Source organism: Sitophilus oryzae, unplaced genomic scaffold (genome assembly GCF_002938485.1).
Source record: "Sitophilus oryzae breed Bouriz unplaced genomic scaffold, Soryzae_2.0 scaffold_808_pilon_pilon, whole genome shotgun sequence".
NCBI classification, from domain to species: domain Eukaryota; kingdom Metazoa; phylum Arthropoda; class Insecta; order Coleoptera; family Curculionidae; genus Sitophilus; species Sitophilus oryzae.
Window position 1 is genome coordinate 4,662,459 of NW_022147426.1, and position 25,588 is coordinate 4,688,046.

General features: G+C 31.5%; 1 protein-coding gene across 1 annotated transcript; it reads right to left on the bottom strand.

Moving 5' to 3' along the window:
• Positions 1 to 48: 48 nt before the first annotated feature.
• On the bottom strand, positions 49 to 24,964 carry LOC115888753. The gene is made up of 15 exons (XM_030908592.1): positions 24,794 to 24,964; positions 9,807 to 10,144; positions 8,552 to 8,839; positions 8,180 to 8,490; positions 7,887 to 8,027; positions 7,108 to 7,825; positions 6,004 to 6,136; positions 5,270 to 5,942; positions 5,066 to 5,216; positions 4,579 to 5,006; positions 2,737 to 2,902; positions 2,429 to 2,678; positions 2,219 to 2,374; positions 791 to 941; positions 49 to 723 (listed from the first exon to the last, which is right to left on the bottom strand). Exons 1-15 carry the CDS (start codon positions 24,811 to 24,813, stop codon positions 484 to 486), a joined length of 4,164 nt encoding a protein of 1,387 aa, XP_030764452.1. The 5' UTR covers positions 24,814 to 24,964; the 3' UTR covers positions 49 to 483.
• Between the last annotated feature and the right edge of the window lie 624 nt (positions 24,965 to 25,588).

The window sequence follows — 25,588 nt, forward strand, 5'->3', positions numbered from 1 at the left end:
AGGTACATTCCATTTAAAAAGTACAAATCACAGTTATAATAAAACATACTTACTCTACTATCTTTATTTTTATCTTATCCTAAAATGTAAAAAAATATATAATTTTATAAGTTCTTAACATTAGCATATCTTTATTGAAAGATACGAAAATCTTACCAAATGTTACTTTATATACAAAAAATAAGATTTTGAACAAAAACTGGCAACAGGGCAGTGATTCTTTAAGTTTCAAACTTTTTTGTACAATATACAGGGTGTGATTATATTACGCGTGGTACTAACATCTCAGTTCCAGTTTTACTAGATCACTGAATGACACAAAGTAGAACTTCAACTCAAATGCTATTTTTACACTTTTCAAGATGTCGTATTTTATTCAATCACACTGTACTCTCTATATAAACCTTCATTAACTAGGAGTAACGTTTACTTAAAAATTTACGATAAAATAGTATTACAAGTAATTAAAGCTTGAAGAAATCATTATTTCTTAGCAATGAAAGGACTTAGGTTGGGTATGGTACCGAAAAAGTCGAAACCCACAGGTTCCACACCTCTCAGACCGTGTTGCTTTTGAGGACCGGAAGGAAATCCCCTAGATCCGCCATTTTGCAACAGGTGGCCGCACTGAGCGGTGCACACGTCGTCTCTGAGAACGTCTTCTCTCGACCATTCTTTGAGGAGTTGGTTGCAATTGGTTACTTTCAGGGAGGCACAGGTACCCTAAAAAACGAAAATATACAGTTATTTGACTATATTTTAACCCTAAATTTTCATGTATAATACTTACTCCTTCAGCATTACAAATACAGCTAGTGCAAGGACTAGGGAACACACTTTCTCCAACGCGAGCGTGACGTCCACCAATGAAACAGCCTTTTCCAGGGGCACTCTCACGCCAAGCGTTGAAATCTATATTTGGATGTGCGCTGCATGGTACTCTGAAATATTACATGTATGTAGATCTCAAGTTATTTACATTGAGATTCATTGGAAATACCAAAAAAAGATTTTTTTTTTCAGTTAGTTCCTTAATAATTGACTGAGAAAAATCGTAATCTCAAGATATTTACCTTGAGATTCATTTGGAAATACGACACAAATAAGTATTTTGTTAGATCTCATGTTTTTTATTTAGAAATTCATTCAGAATTAAACAGGAAACAAAATTACAATGGGTAGATCTCAAGTTATTTACTTTGAGACTCTTAAATGCTACGTGATATTTTGAAATCAAAATTAAGCTGAGGTCAGGTTATTTACTTTGAAATTTATTAATGTGAAAACATCACAAACCTTCTCATGTTATTTTTCTAGAAATTAAAAATCTAACAAAGCTCGTAAAATAATCTCTAATAGATCTCAAGTTATTTCACTTTGAGATTTATTAAAAATACAATACACATTTATATTTTGATAGCTCTCATTGATTCAGAATCGATCAGAAACTAGTATTTAGAATAGGTAGATCTCAAGTTATTTACTTTGAGATTCATTTAAAACTTAACACAGCTAGATATTGTGTGATAATTCTCATGTTATTTACTTAGAAACTGATTCAGAATTTTAACAGAAACTCTGATACAAAATTTAAAATCAACTCATAAATCATACAGATCTCAAGTTGTTTTACTTTGAGATATATTAAAAATACAGTAGAAATTTATATTTTGATAGTTATTATGATATTTACTTTCAAATTGATTCACAGTCTATCAGAAACTAATATTAAAATAGGTAGATCTCAAGTTATTTACTTGAGATCTTGAGATTTATTGAAAAATTAACACAACTAGATAGTATGATAATTCTCATATGTTATTTACATAGAAACTGATACAGAATTTAACAGAGATTGAAAATAAAATTGATAGATCTCATGTCATTTACTTTGAAATTCCATGAACGGGGTTCTGAAAAAAGGTATTTAAATGAATCTCAAGTTATTTACTTCGAAATTTAAAGAAAATCTAATACAAAATTAAACTCTTAGTAGATCTCAAGTTATTTAATTTAAATTTGTGCAAAAAAGTAATAGATCTCAAGTTATTTACTTTGAGACTGAATAAAAATCTAGTGTAAATTAAACTTTAGACAGATATAGTTTGACCAGATCATTTTACTTCAAAAGTAGACTATGCTTTTTGTTTTTCTTCAGGTTTTCTCTGTCAAAATCAGATATTTTTTACGTTACGAAACTTTTTATACGTTTTCTTACCTTGGGTTCAAGAAATTTGAAGGTAAATCGAAGGCAGATCTTTGCATATCGCTGTTTCCATCAATGTTGTCGCATATCGTCTTAGCCATAGTAACTTTGCGCAGCTCGGCGAGTTGGGGCTCGGTGAATCTCACCACAGGATCACCACTCTCGTACCTTCAACGAAAAACACAATAAAAAATAATTCAACGCTCAGATTTCAATACTAACCAAAATCTGTCGCATTTTCTTGAATGTCTGAACTGAAGGGCTATGATACAACCGAAGGTAGGTCCGACGAGACCTCCCTGCAAAGGACGTTCACTCATACCTCCAGGGAACAAATCAATGTCATCCACAGTAGCGTAAATACTTTTCAGTCTTTGTATGGTTTCTGGCGGTATTTCCCTAGACAAATCCTCGAAAGATGTCGCTCTTTTTAGGTTACACAACGCTCTGTAGCTGTTGTAAGATGGTATAGCTATAAGAAACAAGTTTTTTATATTAAATATATTTTTAAGGAAATATATTTGACTCACCGTGATCTCTAGCTCTTTGCACGTTCAAAGCTATAAGATCTATACCAGAAAATGGGATCTTGTGATCTTCGAACAAGTGGTTGGTCACTTCTCCAGTGATGAACTGATCCAAGCTTTCCATTGGTGTGGAAACGATTCCTCTGGCAATGTCATCTATTAGTCCAGGCTAAAATTGAAATTGACTGGTGTAGAAATAGTATTAAAAACTCGCACGTTTAAAATAATTTTAATAAATAATGTTATAAGAATTGGTGAATCATAATTATGAGGATTATCACAAGATTAGTTTGTGTTTTGTGTAAATATCTTGAGATATATTAAAAGTTTAATTTATATTAGATTTTAATCAGTCTCAAAGTAAATAACTTGAGATACATTAGTGTCTGTTATATTTTTTATGAATCTCAGAGTTAATAACTTGAGATCTACCTATTATAATATTAGTTTCTGGTAGATTCTGGACCCGCTTGTAGGTAAATATCATGAGAACTGTCGAAATATTAAGTCGTATTGTTTTTTTAATAAATCTGAAGGTAAATAACTTGAGATCTACTTATTCTAATATTAGTTTCTGATAGATACTGAATCTGTTTGTGAGTAAATATCATGAGAACTGTCGAAATATTAATACGTATTATTTTTTAATAAATCTCAAGGTAAATAACTTGAGATCTGCTTATTCTAATATTAGTTTCAGATAGATCTCTATCGATTTGAAAGTAAATATAATGAGAACCGTGAAAATACGAATTTGTATTGTATTTTAAATAAACCTCAATATAAATAACTTGAGATCTATTTATTCTAATAGTTGTTTCTGATAGATTCTGAATCCGTTTGTAAGTAAATATCATGAGAACTGTCGAAATATTAATTCGTATTATTTTTTAATAAATCTCAAGGTAAAATAACATAAGATCTACTTATTCTAATATTAGATTCTGATAGATTCTGAATCCCTTTGTGAGTAAATATCATGAGAACTGTCGAAATATTGATTCGTATTATTTTTTAATAAATCTCAAGGTAAATAACTTGAGATCTACTTTGTCTAATAATATTTCTGATAGATTCTGAATCCGTTTGTGCGTAAATATCATGAGAACTGTCGAAATATTAATTCGTATTATTTTTAATAAATCTCAAGGTAAATAACTTATTGAGATCTACTTAGTCTAATATTATTTTCTGATAGATTCTGAATCCGTTTGTGAGTAAATTTTATGAGAACTGTCGAAATATTAATTCGTATTATTTTTTAATAAAACTCAAGGTAAATAACTTGATATCTACTTATTCTAATATTAGTTTCTGATAGATTCTGAATATGTTTGTGAGTAAATATCATGAGAACTGTCGAAATATTAATTCGTATTATTTTTTAATAAATCTCAAGGTAAATAACATGAGATCTACTTATTCTAATATTAGATTCTGATAGATTCTGAATCCGTTTGTGAGTAAATATCATGAGAACTGTCGAAATATTAATTCGTATTATTTTTTAATAAATTTCAAGGTAAATAACTTGATATCTACTTATTCTAATATTACTTTCTGATAGATTCTGAATCCATTTGTGAGTAGATATCATGAAAACTGTCGAAATATTAATTCGTATTATTTTTTAATAAATCTCAAGGTAAATAACTTGATATCTACTTATTCTACTATTAGTTTCTGATACATTCTCTATCGATGTGAAAGTAAATATCATGAAAACCGTCAAAATACGAATTTGTATTGTATTTTAAATAAATCTCAATGTAAATAACTTGAGATATATCCTGATGATTCTTATAACTGTCTTATTCTGATGTTTAGATTAGTTTTGCTACTTACTTTCATCATAAAGTCAGTCTTGAAGAAGGAATCTCTCAGCAATATCGGCGGACTAACTATATTATAGTTACTATCCATCCTAGGAATATGCGGTCTCAATAACGAATGTCCAATTCTGAAAGCAGCGGCTGCAAATTCTGTGAACACCGCAGGGTTACAGCTGGGATTGTACTCGTTGTAGTACCCCTGGTTCTGTAGTTTCAAGCCATACAAACTCATGGCGTTCCAACCCAAAATCCTTGGCAAAAATTCGTTGTATGTAATATGCTGTAGGTTAGCTGTAACGATTCTTCTAGCCTCCTCAAACATTTTGTCTGCGTTCCAGTGAGGATTCACTCTCTGGAGACCGTTTCTGATTCTGTTGTGTTCTCTAAGGAAAACGGTGTGAATCATTGTGAGTCCTGGTTGTTCTGAGGCTCTTCCATCTCCTAAAATACGTGAAAGAATACTTTAAAAGTCTAGATTTAGAATATTTTATTGATTTTACCTGCAATAAAGCACAACCCTGAGCCAGACTTGCATTCAGGATGGAGATTTCTCGGAAGTAATTCTTTAACACCTACAGGCAGTTCTGTAGAGTTCATTCTACCAAATTCTCCTTTGAGTTTGTGCAAAACACATGTATTTTCTCCATAAATCTTTAAAATAAATAATATTTTTAAGGGAAAATAACTAGTAATACATTACATACCACCGAAGCATCCAAAAATGCAGTATTCTGATTGATCTGTTCTCTAGGTCCAAGCTGAAGCTGTCCGGGAAGACTCCTCATGAAAGGGAAGCATATCTTCTGCCCAGAAGTAGAATTGAAGTCCGGATAATAATGGTCACCCTGTGGCACAGGAATGGGTCTGCATTCTGGATGGATTGTTCTTGAACTGTCGCACGATCTACAACTGGGTATGGATTCGTGGAAACCTTTGTGGATGGGTGTCATGGTAAGATCGTGGTCAAGGAATTGAGCAAACTGCATTACTAGGAGCGAGTAACGAGTATGGAGGTTACTAATATCTGGATGGATAAGTCTGGATACGGTTCTCGGGTTTGGTAACGGGGTACCAGTGACTCCGTGCATCCTCATTTTCGAAATACCATCCTCATAAACACTTGGCAATAATCGGTTGAAGGTAGTCAGGCTTTTACCCCACTTAGGGTTTTTCAAGTTGTTACAATGACCTGTCATGGTTCTGTAAGGTGTAGTAGTGTCACAGGGTCCAGCATCATCACAGTGATCATCTAGATCAAGTGCTTCAGCTGGAATTAGAGATGCTATATCAACGTCTTGGAGTTTGTCGCCGAAATCGTCTTGGAAAGCGAATGAAACATCTCTGTTGCGTATGGCACCACGCTTTCTTCTTCTGTGTCTGTAAAAAATATGTTATTTGATGATTGATTTTTTTTATTTTTTTTTATATAAAAACTTACTCTAGAGAATTTAGGATCTCGTTCGAGGCAAACTCGAAAAGTAGTGAACTGTTTGCTATTTTCAAAGCTTCAGTGTTAGCTTTGCTGAACGACGCTGCTGTGCCATAAGAGGATTTTGGGTCTACTCCACCAACTAAAGAAGAAGAAATTAAACTTTTGGTATATCTCAAGTTAATTACTTGAGATTAATTGAAAACATAACAGGTACTTATAAATCTCATGTTTTTTACACTGATATCAAATTGAAATAAAATACAAATAATCTAATAATAGGTCTCAAGCTGTTTACTTTGAGATTCATAGAAAATGTGTAACAGAAAATAAAATATCAAGCCATTTAAAAATAACTTTGAGATTCATCAGAAATATAGGGAGAACTAATAAATCTCAAGATATTTACCTTGATATTCAATTAAAAACAAATAAAAATTAATTTTTAATAGATATCACGCCTCATTTACTTCGAGACTCATTGAATTTGTAAAATAAATCGATACATCTCAAGTTATTTACTTTGAGATTGATTGAAAATATATTACAACTAGATCTTGTGATCATGTTTCAGAATTCTGGTGTTCTGAAAGAAGCCATGTTAATTAATCTCAAGTTATTTACTTTGAGACTGAATAATAATCTAATACAAATTAAACTCTTAGTAGATCTCAAGCCATATACTGTAAAATTCTTTAAGAATATAATAGAAATTAATAGATCTCAAGTTATTTATTTTGAGAAGCTGATGGAAAATATACTGTAAATTAAACTTAAAGAGAGATACATTCTTAATTGATCTCAAAGCCAAAGGGTATGATTTGAGATTTATTTAAAATATATTAGACACGAATAAATCTCAAGTTATTACTTTGAGATTGATTCAAAATCTAATATAAATTAAACTTTTAATATATCTCAAGTTATTTACTTTGAGATGTTATAAAAATCTAATACAAATTAAACTGTTAATTGATCTTAAGCCATTTACTTTGAGATTCATTGAAAATAGAACATACATCAATAGATCTCAAGTTATTTACTTTGAGATTCATGTTAAATCTCTAATACATATTAACATAAATTGGTAAATTAAAAAAAATATGGTTATACCTGTACTCCAAACTTTGTATTCCATTTTCCTTCTGTCCAATAGTTTTTGTTCAGCTTTAGACAGTGCATCCATCAGAAGTTCTTCACTAATATCAGTCATAGGGTTCATTTCAGCCCACTCAGCCAGCTGAGGAAGCGGATGTTGGTCACAGGCAATACGGGCATTCAAATAAGTATCCTCAGCTACAAAAGCCTTGGGTTGGATCTTATCCAAACCTTTAGTGTTCACACACAACAAAGCAGCAAGTGTTATTTTCTTTATTTCTTTTAACTGAGACGTTGTCAGCGAACTAGGTGGTAAGTCGTTTTCATACCAAAATCTATCACTCTTTTTTAACAAAATGAATTGTTTGGACATCAGGCAGTTCAATGTTGAACCTAGAATAGCTCCAGGCAGTGGCGTTTCTAGTAATGCTCCTACTAGCAGATCTATACTTTCGGCATTTTTATAAAGGTACTTCAAGGCTTTGATGTATTCAGGCTTAATTTTCTCAGTCAAACTGTCAAAACGCTTTGACTTGTTTGCTGTATTGTTAGTGCAGTACTCGACCATTTTGAGGTATCCGGGGATACCATGGTCACGTCCCATATGCAAGAATAGTGCAAACGTGTCCCGGCTTTCTCTCAAAGGTACTGCCATGTGCATGCTGGGGTTCTGAGCTGGTAGAGAGATCAGAATGTCGATCATTTCGGCGAATGAGTTTGCTGTTTCGTTCATCTATTGTAGAAAATTTGAGTTATAAACTTTGATATGTGTTTCTGTGTATTGTAGTACTTACCAGGCGATTTGGCAACATAGATAGAAGAGCTGGCAATGCTGTCATGGCGACTTCGTTAAAGACTCCTGCTTTTCTTGAGCTTGAATACTTGGAGAATCTTCCATGGGGTTTTAGGTTTAGTTCTGATGTAACTATTGATTCCTAGAACAATATCAAGTAAATTAGTTCTTAAAAGAACTGTTAGTGCTTAAAAGTACAATTTTTAAAAAAAGACTGACTGTGAAAATTGGCAAAAACCGATAATTACTCCCAGAGAGTGTTTTGAAGTTTTATAAGAAATAAATTCTACTTACTTGGCCTAAAACTATTGGCAAAAATTCGTTGTACGTAATGTGCTGAATCTCAGCAATGACTATCCTGCGACTTTCCAAGAACAGTTCCTCGTCAGTCCAGTGTTTGTTCAGTTCAGCCAAACTGACAGCGATACGGTTGTGTTCTTTCAAGATGGCGGCATACAGGGCATTCGATTGGCAGAAGGAACATGCGGAAACATTAACTAACCCGTTATCGAAGGTTCTTAATGTGACTAGTTGCTCGTCAGTAGTACCGTATATGGCGGAACCATCCAGGAAAGAGGAAGCTAAGTTCATTTGGTTTCTATATCCTGAAAAACAAGATTCAGCATAACTTTTTTATATTTTTATAAATACAATTAAAAAACTTACTAAATTTACACTGATCTACATCTATGGAAGGCAAGGTCCTCATGTATTCTTTACACTGACCATCTCCAAGTTTACTGTAGCATTCAGGATGTTTCTTGTCTGAGTCGCTACAGCAATCCTGACTTCTCAAGTTGCCAGTCATGGCTAAATCGTGCAAAAGTAACTCACTCCAAGCTCCAAGAAGTGAGGTGACATATTCGTGTGATTTTGGAGGTATCGATTGCAATGTGGATGACACTAGTAGGGGGTTGGGAAGGGGTGTGGAAAATTGACGTGGTGATAGTTTTCCTGAAAAAAAGATAACAAAATTGAAGCTGTTTCAACCATTTTTGAACGTACTATATTATTTGTAAGTCAAAAAAAAGTTCTCAAAGACGGATCCTATTATATTAAAATGTATTCTATTAGAATTTCGCTTCGAAAAAAAAAGCTGCCTGTTATAAAAGGTCAACACCCTGTATAATAGTGAAGATCCTGGTAACAAGGACGTCCAAGAAATATATGAAATTTTTATTTTAACGTCTTCATTGTTTTTATAGCATTATGTAAAACAATAATATATAATCAGAGGTATATATTATGTGTGGCGGTTGATCTTTTGAATCTAATAGGCAATATACACTAACCGGCACGAAAAACGGACACTTTAATCAATTAATCTATCAAAAATAGTAGATAAAATAGTACTTTAACCGCAAGAGTACATTAAATGATACTTTAACAGCGAGGATAGGTTAAAAACTTTATTTCTTCTCGCACGTTTTTTAATTGCTTCCATTTTTGAATTTTTTTGTATTCCTTTTCATAAGTTATTCAGGATTTAAATGGAAGTAGTTTGGATATGGCGTTTGTCGCCTCAGCCTGAATATCTGTTGGTAATTTACTTATTTCGTTTTGAGCCATTTCCGGCTCCAATTCAATCAGCAATCGACACGAAAGAGAATTAAAAAATATTGACTCAAAACTGACAACTAAAGAGACAGCTTTATTTATTTGTCAAATTACATAGAAACCAATTCCAACCCAGCACAATATTTTTTCTACTCGTAATAAATTCTTTGAAATAATAATTCCTGAATATTTTTTAAAACGTAATTCGTTATGGAAAAAAATATTGTTTTATACACGACGATAAAATTGCATTATCGTCTTGTATAAAAAATAACTATTGTTCTATATGTAGCTTAAAAAAATGTTAATAAAATGAAAATTTCCATCAGAAGCAAATATCTCCTATCTAAGGTCTAGAACTCACCGTCAGCGTACTCAGGATCGATCATTCTCAAAAACGGGGCACCCCTAGCCCCCCACATGTTGTGCCTCACATTGTTACACTCCCCCGAGGCTCTCCTAAACTTATTCGGTGGACACAGTACTTCCAAATGTTCCTTTTTCACGCATTCGCTCTCAAAATCCTGGCTGTTCTTCTCCGCTGCCACTGCCAAACGCACTTTTTCTTTTATATCTTCCGGCAGAGGTCGTAAGTATGGAGCATAATCGAAATTGTACTGGACGAGAGTGGAATGTCCACCGGTCAGTTCTGTGATGGACAGAATGGAGATTATCCACATGGTCGTACCCATAAGGCGAAACCTAGAATTAAATAAGAAAAATCGTTAGATTTAAAGAATTTTACAACCACTTGGCAACATCGATTTTTTTTGTAATTTCGGTTAGCTTAAAATTACTACTTTTGCGTCTAAAATGAGCAGTATTTTTGGTCTAATCCAGAGATATACCGGCTTCAAAATATTTTTAAATTAAAACTGAACATGTAACGTGTTTTGAGCGTAATTTGGCAACATGGCTATTAAACAATACCTATTATTGTTAATTGTTGTAACAAAACGATGATGTAGGTAGATCTAGTTCACGATTTAATCATGTAGTACTTCTTTCGCGAATAATGTTACAAAACGGTGTACCCACATTTGCATTTATTAGATTATGTAAAATAGAAGATTACATCGCGCTGGGATACTAAACTATATTTTATTATATCATAATTCAAAAGCTAACGTGACGCCGTTTTTTTTTCGTTCGAGGTACAGAATGTTATTATATTACATTGGAGACCAACAGGCGATTGGTCAAGAAACCCCTATAAAAATATACATCCTTTTCAACTAAAATCCCGCTAAAGAATTTTAACTGGCATTTGAACTTGTCATAAACAATTTTATTTTACATACATGACGACCTAGCAATATTATTTTGCCCGTAGAAACAGAGATGATCCGTCCCGCGAACAATGCAGCATTTTATTGGCATATAATTGACCTTATAAGCTTTATAGTGCTCGCGGTATTTCCAATGTGACATTAGAATCCTGCAAAAGCGGGAAAAAATGCATATTTTCCTTCAAGGAAATGGTAAATGTTTATGGGCAATATGGAATCGAACAATACCATTGTTCTGAGTCGCATAATTGGTTAATTTATCTGTTTAATTATTTATAAAAAACAGAAAATCGTGAAAAACTAACATAATGTATAAAATTTCATAATTTGTACGAAGTAAAACATGTTTTTGCCAGTTTTTTAAAAGTTGAAAATCTTGGCTTCCGAAAAAGCTCTATATTATTAGGTTTTTGTTTGTGAATTTTATTTCAATTTTTTTTACATGATATGGGGACGATGGTAACACACATTTTGAAAATATTTTTGTTAACATACAGGGTGATTCATATTTTCAAACCAAAGTTGTATATTCTTGAATGAAATACTATACAGGATGGTCCGAATTGAATTCCGGAAACTTTATATAAATGTATGTCCTAAAATGGCTTAGTTTCGGAGATACAGGGTGTAGAAGTTTCATTTTTATTTCGATTTTTTCCAAATAATTTCTGAAGTAACGTCAATATTTGGATGAAAATTGATGATTCGAAGTTTTTTGACATGAGAAATTTGATTTTGAGGTCAATATGACTTCTACTTGTAGAGGGCGCCATCTACATATTTTTAACTGATTTGAAGAGTAATAATTTTTCGTCCGTACCTGTATAAAACAGCTGAGTAAAAAAATATGCATTTACGACGTTTTTTACGTAAAAATTAGGAGTCTTATTGGCATTTATTTTGTCAAAAAACTCCCAGACACCAATTTTCATCGAAATATTGACATTATTTCAAAAATTATTTGGAAAAAATCGAAATAAAAATAAAACTTCTACACCCTGTATCTCCGAAACTAAGCATTTTAGAACATACATTTATACGAACTTTTTTACTTATTTTTATCTGTAGAATATGCTGCCGAAGTTTCCGGAATACAGTTCAGACCACCCTGTATATTTTTTTAACTCAGTGGATTTACCATTAAATTTCCATTCCAAAAATGCCATAATGCTTATATACCGAGTGATTTTCGAAATATAACCGTTTCTAAACTAAATTTACTTGCTGGCACAATTTTCAACATCCTTTTTTGCTAAAAAAAACTCATATACGTGTTCCTGGGGTCGAATATACCACCCCTAATAATATTTGCACTTATTTAAAACTCATCCTGTATATTAAATCAAAATTGTCAACATTTACGTGTAAAAAATACGTACAATAATTTTTTTGAAGTAGAAGACTTACTAAATATAATATAGTGATTCTTGTAGTGTTAATTTAATAAGTCCATTAGAAAAAAATTAAGATATTCTAATTTGTTTGCGTAATTCTTCAGACAGGAACTAATTTGAAAGCTTTAATGGCCTTGTAAAGATTCTCACAACAAGAAAAAAATACCGCTGCTATCCTACAGTTAATCTGATAAACAAACAGCAATGGTTAGTGTATCTTTAAGATATATTTACTTTTCTTCATGTAATATTCAACAAAATAAATTGTGCAAAACCGAGATGGCATTATTTCTTGACGTAATTTTTCCCTTTCCAACCTTGTCAACTTAATATTCGTTCATAAAAAACTTTATATGGATATAAAATTCGATAAAAAAATGCATTCTTGTGGGTTAAGTCATATAAATCATTATACAAAGAGCCTTTGTGGCCTTGCACTGCTCTAAATACAGCCTGTGGTTGCATTTCATTTGTTGAGTTTTGGTTTTGTGCAATATTACTGTGAAAGTCAAACGAATATAAGATTAAACCCAATATGGGTTTTACTTCTTTTGTCAATCTGACAGACAATAAAAAGGAGATTTGTTCAAACGGTATCTTTGTTTTGACGAAATATCAACTTTCTATCGTGTGTGGAAGATTTTTAAACATCATATTTCACTGATGGCACCAAAAAAAAAATATTTTTATAGAATTAACTTTCTTTTTTTTCGGCTAATTTTTAGTTATTTTTCTTTTTTCTTACTTGTGTTTTTTTTTCTTAAATTTTTATTGAATTTCTCCTAAATCTGAATCTACTGCCTAATTGTTGACACGCTCTAATAGACACACTACATTCTAGAGTGCACACCAGTTAATTTAAAAGATTTAGAGTTGTCACATTCGGTGTAACAAGCGTGACATAGAAAAAAAAACAACTCTTGTAAATTAATTGTTCCCAATTTTTTGTCGTTTCTGGTTTTTGAAAGCTCCTGACTTAAATAACCATTGACCATATATATTTTGTAGTAATTTTTCTTAGACTGTTGACCACAAAAGGTATACCGTATGATCGAAAAAAAAATGGCGTCAAAGACTGCTGGGAAAATGACAATCGATGATAATTGGCGAGGTCAAGGAAAGTGATGATTCCGTTTGCTTTGGTTTGCAAGATAATGATCCAACGCATAAATCGAAAGTCTTACAAGAATGGTTTTTGTCTGAACAAATTATGGTAATGGACTTTCCTGCCTAAAATCCAGACCTTAACCCCATTGAAAACCTGTGGGAGGAACTAGATCGCCGCGTAAGACATAGTCACATTAACAATAAGAAAGATTTGATAAGAACTTTGAAAGAGGCCTGGAATTCCATTGAACCAGATACCTTAAGAAAACTATTGGACAAATTAGAGGTATGGACTTTCCTGCCCAAAATCCAGACCTTAACCCCATTGAAAACCTGTGGGAGGAACTAGATCGCCGAGTATGACGAAGTTACGTTAGCAATAAGAAAGATTTGATAAGAATTTTGAACTAGGCCTGGAATTCCATTGAACTAGATACCTTAAGAAAACTTTTGGACAAATTAGAGTTATGGACTTTCCTGCCCAAAGTCCAGACCTTAACCCCATTGAAAACATGTGGGAGGAACTAGATCGCCGCGTAAGACAAAGTCATTTTAGCAATATGAAAGATTTGATAAGAACTTTGAAAGAGGCCTGGAATTCCATTGAACTAGGTACCTTAAGAAAACTATTGGACAAATTAGAGTTATGAACTTTCCTGCCTAAAGTCCAGCCCTTAACCCCATTGAAAACCTGTGGGAGGAACTGGATCGCCGGGTCAGACGAAGTCACATAAGCAATAAGAAAGATTTGATAAGAAATTTGAAAGAGGCCTGGAATTCCATTGAACCAGATACCTTAAGAAAACTTTTGGACAAATTAGAGTTATGGGCTTTCCAGCCCAAAGTCCAGACCTTAACCCCATTGAAAACCTGTGGGAGTAACTAGATCGCCGGGTAAGACGAAGTCACATTAGCAATAAGAAAGATTTAATAAGAATTTTGAAAGAGGCCTGGAATTCCATTGAACCAGATACCATAAGAAAACTATTGGACTCCATGCCAAAGCGATGTCGTGAAGTTATAGCTAATCACTGTTATTCTACCCATTATTAATTTTATTAGGTTCACAACAACTATGTACCTGTAAAAAATGTCTATACCTATGTGGCGGATTCATCTATCCAAAAAAATCCTTTATGGGTATTTCGCCACTGCACTGCTAGAAAAATCTACAAAATAAAATAGACAATAACAATGCATAAAATGGCCTCAGTCCCTGCGTTAGCAAAAAAGACGGTATTTTAAAAAGTTTCTCTACTTTTGTCCGATAGTGGAGTTGATAATAGATAATAATAACGATAAGAAACATGGTACCCAGCTGAGAATCTCGAGCTATAAATAAAATAACTGGAAAATGAAATAGTTAAGTGCAAACCAGCCCAGCTGCTTTCACTATATAAATCCGATGCAATTTCTTAGGAATACAGCAAAAAAATCCTTATATAGTGATAGTTCCATTTTCATAGAGATAAACAGAAATAAGTACGGTTCTGGTCTACTTTCACTACTTTCCTTTTTTCGTTCTTTTGTAAATTAGAGACATTTACAGTGTCTGCAACCCCCAGCGAGGAATAATTTGACAGAATAAATTTGTTTATTATTATAATAATGTCGCATCATTATCGTAAATAATAGAAATGAAAGTCGAAAATATTAAAATATTTCGATATTTTAATATGATTATTAATGGAGGCATTGGACTGCATCATAAACAATCAACCCACAGAGCAAAACCATGGTTTTACATCGATTACAACACAACAATATTGCAAATATTCAAAATTATTTTTTATTATATTAAATCTAAATTTTTCTTAGATCGTATAGGTATAGCATCTAGACACTCTATTTTATCGGTATTAGGAATCCAACATGAAACATAGTTTTACGTCATTTGAGGGCAAAGAGAATAAGATCTATTAGGTTTCATTTCATGATTATCAGTTAGTAGAACATTTGTGGCAATATATTTTAATAAATCTACGAAATGGACGATGACAAAAATTCACCATTTTTAAAACCTTTTTTTGCGAAAAAAAGGGGGGTCGAAATATACCATCCTTAAAATATTTGCACTTGCTTAAAACTCACCCCTGTATACCAATAAATAAAAATCTACAAATATTTAAAAATAAAAAAGTTTAGCAAAAAATCTTTTTGTCGCCAATTTTAATGGCTGATGAAATCAACTAAAACTAGACACTATTATTCTGACAATTTACTATCATTAGAAAGCTACACTAATTTATGCTATAGTTGGTTATCCTTTGAAAACCAAAGATTTATTAAACTTTAGAGTGAAATCCACATATTTAATAGCATTACGTAAGATTCGTTCAAAGTTAACTTGATATTAACAAAATAGGATATCCAATATCATTTTTTAACAATTTTAGAAACCTTATATGCCTTTCGTGATATTAAATTTAATATGAGGAAGAGATTTGGATAATTATTAATTTATTTAGTATTTCCTTTCATTCGTATTATTTTATATTCGTGTTTCTTTATGTATATGTGGATGACTTCCTCGTACATTTAATACAATAATATTTGAAAGTGCAGCATAGTTCCGTTTTTTTATGTTAAATAAACTGTAGTAAAAGCGTTTAGTGATTTAATTTTTTCCATAACTGTTAAAATTGCCTCATATCTATCAAAAATAGTAGATAAAATATTACTTTAACCGCAAGTGTAGATTAAATGGTACTTTAACAATGAGGATAGGTTAAAAACTGTATTTCTTCTCGCCCGTTTTTTAATTGCTTCTATTTTTGAAAATTTTTGTGTTCCTTTTCATAAATTATTCGGGATTTAAATGGAAGTAGTTTGGATATGGCATTTGTCGCCTCAGCCTGAATATCTGTTGGTAATTTACTTATTTCGTTTTGAGCCATTTCTGGCTCCAATTCAATCAGCAATCGATACGAAAGAGAATTAAAAAATATTGACTCAAAACTGACAACTAAAGAGACAGCTTTATTCATTTGTCAAATTACATAGAAACCAACGCGAACTCAGCACAATATTTTTTCTACTCGTAATAAATTCCTTGAAATAATAATTTCTGAATATTTTTTTAAAACGTAACTGGCTATGGAAAAAAATATTGTTTTATACACGACGATAAAATTGCATTATCGTCTTGTATAAAAAATAACTATTATTCAACTGCAATTTATTTTCAGTTAGTTCGGTTTGTTTTGTATTATTATTTGATAACTGCTTCTAAAATATTTCTTCTGAAACGGTTATGCAAAACCTGCATAATTGATTGCTGTTTTCATTGAAAATGTAACAATCAATCTATCAAAAGATTGCGATACGGCGGTGATGATGCAAACATTTACGGTATGCGATGTGCATCAACAACCAACCGTTCTAGATTCTTTTCCCTGATATATACCGAGTGTTACATACAAGTTTTCATGTTAATTATACCAAAATAATTTTATTTACCACATTTTTTTTTGTATTAATATTGTTTTGACTATAGATGTGTATAGCAAGAGGGAAACCAAGAGTTCTTAGTCTAGAGCAATGCATTTCAATGGCCATTTAACGTTTTATGTGAAACTGGCTAGGTATTTTTACACAAATGAAGAAGGAAATTAAATATAAAGAATTATACTATATCCGTATAGTAGCACATTTTTAGATAACTTTTTTATTTTTAAGATTTTGATCGTCAAACATCAACAAAATATTCCTTATGTTTGAACTAAATTTTCTCGAAAATAAAGAGATAATTTATGGCAAATGCTGAAGTCCTGCAAATCGTAATGAGGCCTTAATCAAAGCACCCGTGTTTGGAATTTTAGGTACGAACAGTACAGCCGTGGCTAACGTCATATTCAAGGCCTGACTATTTTGACAGTTCTACCGAAGTGGTCGAGAATTAGTAGTCGTAAACAAACCAATTGTTTTCATTAGTTTCGCAACAAATCTGTGTTTTTTACGCGTTTCTATGCTAATAAAATTATACTAAATAATTTTGAGTGAATAGTGAACTATCTAGATCCGATTCATAACATCGTACCCGCGAAAAAAAACATACTTTCGGTAAAAATTATAGTACACCGGCGATACCGGCTGTGTAATCGGACTAGGAAAAAGTTATATAAAAACATAATTAATAGGCGTTATTGTTAGTGTATAGTGTTAAACCAACGTAAGTGACGTGTATTTTTAGGTAAAACCAGTTGTCGTTTCTTTATTTTTACTTTGTGAAATAAAAAATGCCGCGACATTGTTCTGTGCCTGTGCCTTGTAGCAACAATGATAATAAGTACTCAGGATCTGACTACATTCTCTTTCCCAACAATATTAACTGTAACTAAGTCACGTCCAAAACCTACAGAAGATGCTGTGCCTACAATTTTTCCAAATCAACCCTCTTATATGACTGTGCATGTTCCCATAAAAGAAAATGAAAATCCCGATGAAAGAAAACAAGATTTGGAAATTCAGGATGAAATAAATATTGAAAATTATTATTATTATTATGAAATGGCATTATATTTTAAAGAAATTAAACGAATTGTACTTTATTTCAGTATTTTATATAAAAAAAAATATCTTTATCTTTTTATTTACGATTTATGGAAATGGTTACTTGAACATCGAACTACAAATTACTTAATGATAATAGTTAATTCTACCTGATATCCACATTTTTTAAATATGTTAGGCAAATTTTTACAATTGTTTTTAACTAAACTTTAAAATGTATTCTGCCCTTATCGTATATAATACATTTTCTTAACTTGTCGATAAAGTATAGTTTTCAAATTTTTTAATATTTGGAAACTTTATCACAAGGTATATTATTACTAGCTGCTAAATACTCGCTAACGCAATTTTAGGACATGCTTTTTATTATCTGGATTTTATTCTGTTCATCTTATGCTGTTGTTCATTTCATATTAATATTCGTGTTTTAGATCTAAATTTTAATGCTATTCAATTACTTTAACGCGATAAAAAGTTAATGTTATTTTTTAATACCTTTGTGTATAATATTTTTCATATTTATATCTGGCAAAACTATCAATAAATACTATTATTTATGCAAAAACTATATGCAGTACCATATGGCACAATTCAAAAGCCCGACTATTGCGGTGACGTCACAAATCGATGTCTCTGGCCTGTATCTCATGTTGGTTATGATACGATCCTTGTTAATAACCTTTTTCAATTAATCTGTGGCAAACTAGAATTTTTCAGTATATAATGTATGTCTATTAATATAATTCGTCTAACAACAGCGCGTTGAGAGAAAAATGAAAGAAATGATAGGTTATGCAACCAAGTGCATCTACGTCTGTCATTACTTGGTCAATGACTATGGGACGGTCTGACATAGATACCATACACCTTCACCCGTCTGAATGCAGTCGTAATCACTTAATATTTACGATTACCCATGTTAATTCTTGAGATTACCAAGCCAATCTGTGGTCAATTATACTCTTTTGAAGTTTATCCATTCACAAGATCCTTCAAAAACTGGTCACCAGAGACCCATAATTTAGTCTTCTTTCCTTTATAGGTCAAATAATTAAACTGAAATTAGATTACAATAAAAACTGGTTTAAAGGACTTGTTTTAAACTGGTTTGTATATTAGGAAGTTCTAAAAATGTTTTTGTTAAATTGAAAATTTATATAAATCAATAAGTTGTATGTGTGTGTGACCTTTAGTAAGGAAAATCCTGATGTATATATCCAAAATGTCATAAATTAAATGCAGGCACTGTTTGACATTGACACGGTTTTAGGGGAGCGGTATGTATATACAGGGTGAGTCAACGTAGTACCTACTACAATGAATTTCCATGTGTCATCTATAGTAATATATATAAAATCCTTAAGTGACTCACTGATTAATCACGATCCTGCTCAAACTACTCAACGTAAGAAGCTCAATTTTGGTATACAGGTTGATTCTAGGGTGTAGAGGTTCGATAAGAAGGGATTTTTCGAAATTCTAGTTTCAAGGGGGTGAAACCACCCTTCAAATATTACAATATTATAAAAAAAAATCATAATACAGAATTTAAAAGAGACAATATAAAATTACCAGTGTTTTTTGTGAACATAATTTAACAATATGGTGCAAATATATGTTTTGTATTTATTGAATCTCCCTGTATAATAAAACCTATGCCGGTAGTGATTGTTGTTATATACATACAAAGAACAGTAGCAAGGCGTGGTATCAATATCATATAAAGATATGAAAAATAAATAAAAAAAAATAATTAAAAAAAACACTAGAACAAAAGAATAAAAAAAATGACAAATATTAAAAACAAAAAAAATATTACTAAACAAAACCAAATAAACTACAGAATTAATAATTTTTGGAGGGTTAAATAAAAAATAAAAGTTCTAAAGTTTTTAAAGAAAAAGTTTCATAGGAAATATTCCTTAACAGGTACCCTCGAATCATAGCGCGTTGATCATAGAACACCAAAAACTCTTAATTACATAATTACAGTCCAAAATTCCCCGTGGTACCATCAAATCGAAATGGTTCTCGGTAAATACAGAAGACGAGCTTTTTAGTTCGCCGCCAATTGGAAAATGATGGTGCCGGTACCAGCGCGATAAGTCAAGGTTGAACGACCAGGGCACGTGATGATTGCATCTGCAACAACCACGTGATGGCTGTTCGTGTGGTACCTCTGACGTCACCGCGAAACACTCTCACCTATTTCACCACGAGTACCGCGCGGTTCTTTTGTTTTCTTCTTCTCCCTTTTTTTATTTCTAATAATAGTAGTGGTACTATACGATTTCCGGTCTCTTTCTTTTGTTTTAATTCGAATGTGATCGACGATAAAAACGTTTTGCGTAAAATAGATTTCGTGTTTTAGATTTTGGAGTTGATAAAAACGATCTATTAAAGTGGTACTTATTATTAAAAAAATAATGAATGGGTAACCATGAAAAGCATATGAAATCGCTATAACCCAGGGGTATAATTTTATTTAACCGAAAAATAATAATAAATAAACTAGTTTTCTTAATTCAAAATTTTTGTCTTTATACTTTGTTATTTTAGTATTTTTTAGCTATTAAGATCGACAAAAAAAAGTTTTTTTTAAATTTTACTCAAAATGAGTTATTTGGGTCATAAATGACCTAAATACAAAATATTTTCATGGTGTCTGTCTGTCCGTCTGTCCGTTTGTCTGTCCGTCTGTAACACGATAACTCAAAAACCGCTAAACCGATTTTAACCAAATTTGGCAAAAAATACTGTGGCACCCGAGAATCTGGCCATTAGTTTTTGGTGGGGGTGGGGGGTTGGAATGGAGTATGGGAGCGGGTTAAAAATTTAAAAAAATTGTAACTCCAAAATTACAGTAGCTAGCGAAACGCTGTTTTCAATTTAAGATTAGGAATAATATTTGCAACAAAATTTGTAACAACATCAAAATCAGTCAAAGTCGCAGTTTTTGAGATATTAACATATTTTATATTTTGACAGCTAACATTACTACTGTCCCAAATTTGCAGCCTTCCCCTCTATGCATTTTTCTTCTATATCAGTCAAACGTAATTCTGTAATAATAGGTACATATACAAACGCATAAATGCCTACACACACGCGTGTATATTCACTTTACTGTAATAATGGTGTAGTATTTCTTAAACAGAGCCTTGACTTGTATCAATAATCTTAATTTAATTCAAACAAAACTTATTACTTAACAGTACCGTAATAGTTACGTTGAATTTAATTGATTTTAATAGATACGTTTGAAATAGTGAGATATGTGCCATCCACTTAAAATGTTCATTGATGGGATACTTATATTCGACATCCCTAATAAATTTAGAAAAGTTTTATTATTTTGAGGCAAAATACCAAATGCCGGTAAAGCAATAATTATTTCGTTGGTATTTTGCCTTTAAAAGTAGATCATGGAAGAATAAATTATTTTAATTATAGCTAGATACATATACAGGGTGTTCCGGGCTGAGTTGGTATTAGATATATCTAGAGCAATAAATTATCTACTTCAAATCTGACACTTATCATTTTCAATTTTACTACTAGAAACTTTTTTTACTAAAAATCATGTTAAAGCCTTATTGACGCTTTAGCAAGTAATGGACCATCCTGTATATTTAAAAAAGAGAGTATCATAATAATATTAATGACGTGATGTAAAGAAAGAAAGGCTTGTGATTTACTGAGTTTCTTGCTGATCTTTCGAATTATTAAGTGTTATTAGACGACTAACTTTTACTTTTCTGTTGCTAATGTCGCTAATATCGCTAAATCAAAGCATTATGGTTTTTATTAAAGATGCCCCGACTGTGTGAAAGTAGATATAGTTACGAGATTTGATCATCTATCTAAATAAAAAGAAGATACATTCTAAAACAGGGTTTTACAAACCTTTCACTGAAAATCTAACATGATTTAACCCATTCACCTGTCCAAGCTAGTATAGCATTGTTACTTTCCATGAACTTATTACAATTTAGGGTTTTACTTTGGTCGAGACTTTAGTCATTATAAAAGAGACATATACATTCGAGACTTTAGAAATTGTAAAAATCAACTTTGATACACCAAAGAAAAATGTCAAGTAATACGTAAAATTTTCAACATTTTTTTATAAAATAGATTCGAAATAAATATACTTACTACGAGTTAAAATTGTCTCATTTTTAATCTTTGCGCGTGTTACTCAGTGTATGAGTAACACCCTATGTATAATAAAAAAAAAATAAAGAGATTGATCTAAAAAAAATGCAATATTTTCTTAGATCAATCAAGTCAAGATCAAGATCAATCACAACATAAATATTCAAATATAAAGTTTTATTTTATGTTCTATATATAGGGTGAGTCTTAAATAAGTAACATTTTCAGGGCCGGTAGATTTCGATAAAAGAAACATATTTTCTCTTTATCGTTTTTTCAAATAAGTCCAAAATAACCGAATTATTCTACTTTGAAAATTTCCAAAAAAAATATTTTTTGCTTAAATTTTCAGAAGCACTGAATCTTTCCTGGATTTCCTTTCTTGTAATTTTAATCTACTACCTATGTTGCCATATTATCAAGAAATTATGTTTTTTATCTAAAAACTAAAAAAAAAATTCAAATTTTCAATTTTTTTTTGCAAAAAAACCTCATTATCGTGTTTCTGGGTTCGAAATCTACTAGCCCTAAAAATATTCGCACTTATTTAAGACCCACCCTGTATATTATTAATATTATCAATATATTGTTCTCAAATGTTTACTATAAAATATTTCTCAATAAAGGTGAAAGCTACATGAATAATTAGTTATGTAATCTATGGTGACTCTTTATTTTTTCTCTTTATTTTGATTTTCTGCAAGTCATTTGTTTCGATGATTTCTTTTTAACTCTTTGTTACATGTGGTGGGCTTATAACACATATTCAGATAGAAGAAGTGCAAAATATACAGGGTGATCCAGCTTGTAGTTGTAGTTGTTAAACAATCGATCAAAAAATATAGAGTATTTTATTTGAAATCTACCTACAATATATTTATATCTACATTCTACATCGAGTGAGAATATCAAATAGGAACAACGATATGGAGCTTTTTTGAGACGCTGGACCACCCTGTATTATTTTAAAAGTAAGAATATACTCGCAAGACACAAATTTAGACCCATAAGAATTTGGAAAGTTAATTTGTTTTGAATGTAGTAAAATCCCCCGAGGCATCGAATAATTGCCTATTAAATATTCTTTAATGTCTAGGAAGTAAATTTTGATCTATAGTTCACAAAGAAAATAATCTGAGAACTTATTACACCGAGAATGAGTAGGCAGTACTGATTTATTACATACAGTATTTTTCTTAGTTGTTTTAGATTTAGATTTATTTCAACAATTTGTAATTCAACTCGATTATTTTTTCGATTTAAAAAATGCATTTTTTTAACCTAGATGAAATTTTTAACACATTTTTTTCTATTCCTAGCAGCCTGAGTACCAAAAGGAAGTAAATATTTATCATTACAAGAACTATAATTGAACCAGTGTATCAATTATGACAGATTTTCGCTTTCACTGAGACGCAAAAAGGACGTTATCTAAGAGGCTGGGTACTCTGCTAGTACTGCAGATACTTTAGCCTGCGGTTGAGTACTCAATTATCTAGTTAAGTGTTCTTGCTAAATGCACAAGATTTTTTTTAACGTAGAAAAGTCTTAATGTGAGAAAGTGCAAGTTTATGTAACTTATTTTTCTGGATTACTGGGTTACAGATATTGTGTTTCTTGTTTGTTATTAATATTAACGCATTGTTGTTAATTTGCGGGAAAAATATATCGAATTTGAAACTTTTAAAGTATGAAATTCTTGTTAATTAAATTGAATATTTTGACTTTTAATTTTGCATAAATTATTTTTAATAGCTTTCAATATTTTTTTTATTTATTAAATATTAGGTACTTTTGGATATACCATACTATTGCAAAAAACCGGCGTCAAAGACGGCTAGAGAATTTCCCAGCTATCTTCCATATACCAATACGTGCAAAATACTAAACGTGCAACATTATTAAGTAAGTTTTTGTCGTTTTTTTTTGGAAAAATTAAACCAGTCTACTCTCGAATTTTGTACCTGTGTACCTGTTTTGAGTTCCCCTGTATACCTAACTGAAACATACCGAAATTTTGACTAATTTAACTACAGTTTCCTAAGCGTCAGAAGATTTTATCATTAAGAAAAATTGATTAATCACGATCCTGCTCAAACCACTCAACGTAAGAAGCTCAATTTTGGCATACAGGTTGATTCTAGGGTGTAGAGGTTCGATAAGAAGGGATTTTTGGAAATTCCAGTTCCAAGGGGGTGAAACCACCCCTCAAATATTATAATATTTTATATTTAAAAAACGGTCAAGTTTCTAAAAAAACGCTTAAACACTAAACACGTATATTTTATTTTGTTTTTTTACATATTTTAAGTTTTTTTAAAAATGTATACAGGGTGTTTCATAAAATATGATCATTGAGTAATCACGATTCTGCTTAAACTGCTTGACGTTTAAAGCTGATTTTTGGCAAACGGATTGACTGTGAGGTGTAGAGGTTCGATGAGGAGGGGTTTCTCGAATCTCAAATTCCAAGAGGGTGAAAACGCCCCTCAAATATTACAATATTTGTTATTTAAAAAACGGTTAGTTTTTCGGGAAACGCTTGGACACTTGGATAATTTATTTTGTTTTTTACATATTTTGAATTTTTTTAAAAAAATCATACAGGGTATTCCAAAAAGTTGGGTAATTGATTAACCACGATTCTGCTTAAACTGCTTGACGTAAAAAGCTTATTTTTGGCAAACGGATTTTTTGAAAGTCAAATTCCAACGAGATCAAACTACCTCTCAAATATTACCACGTTTTCTATATAAAAATTCGTCGCGAACGAAGTCGCAGGTACACGCTAGTTATCAATAAATCGATTAAATTTAAGTACTAGAAACCTCCCACAATTCAATATAATAGAATCCTGAACCCACGCATAATTTAATTGTAAAAAAACTCACCAAAACTGCAGTACTCCCATAGTGCCTTCTATTTTCCCTCGTTCAGTTCAGATAAATCAAAGAAACACTCTATAGAACCGTCTCTGGTGCCACTACTAAAGATTTCGATTTATTGTACCAATCACGACGCGTTCAAGAACAATCAAAACGGCGCGAGTTACTAATAGCAGTACCCACACCGTACTGATATGTCTGTCTTTCGCTTCTTGTGTTTTTTATGACGAGTGAAAGCTCGGGGCTATGCTTTAGCATGCGATGGGAACAATGATGGGAGATGATGATGAGGCAGTACCAAAGGCAGTACCGATATGGAAACCGAGACGAAATGTCATTAAACCAATTATTTTGTTGGTATTTTGTCTGTAAATGTGTCTTTAATTGTAATTAAAGAAGTAGGTATTGCAAAATTTATCATGTCTATCTTGTAATTTATGTTAAGATCAATATTTTTCTTTAAATTTAAGAAAATTTGACAATTTGTATTATACATACATGTACGAAAAAAAACAAGAATGTTTTTTTTTTATAAATTGGTATAATTAATTCTCTGTATTATGAACAACTTTTGAACAATTTTTAAAAATTCATACGGCCAAAAAGGACTATATTTTCAAATTCTACGTCTTTTAGTTAGTTAATAAGAGAAGTTTTATCAAAACCGGTGACTTTTTTGTATAGAAAAAAGTCAAAAAATTGATAATTTTTGGCTATTTTGTACTCGATTTCAGGGTGCATAGAAAAATAGTAAAAACAGTGATAAAATTATGAAAATTTCAGGATTTTTATGAAATTGTA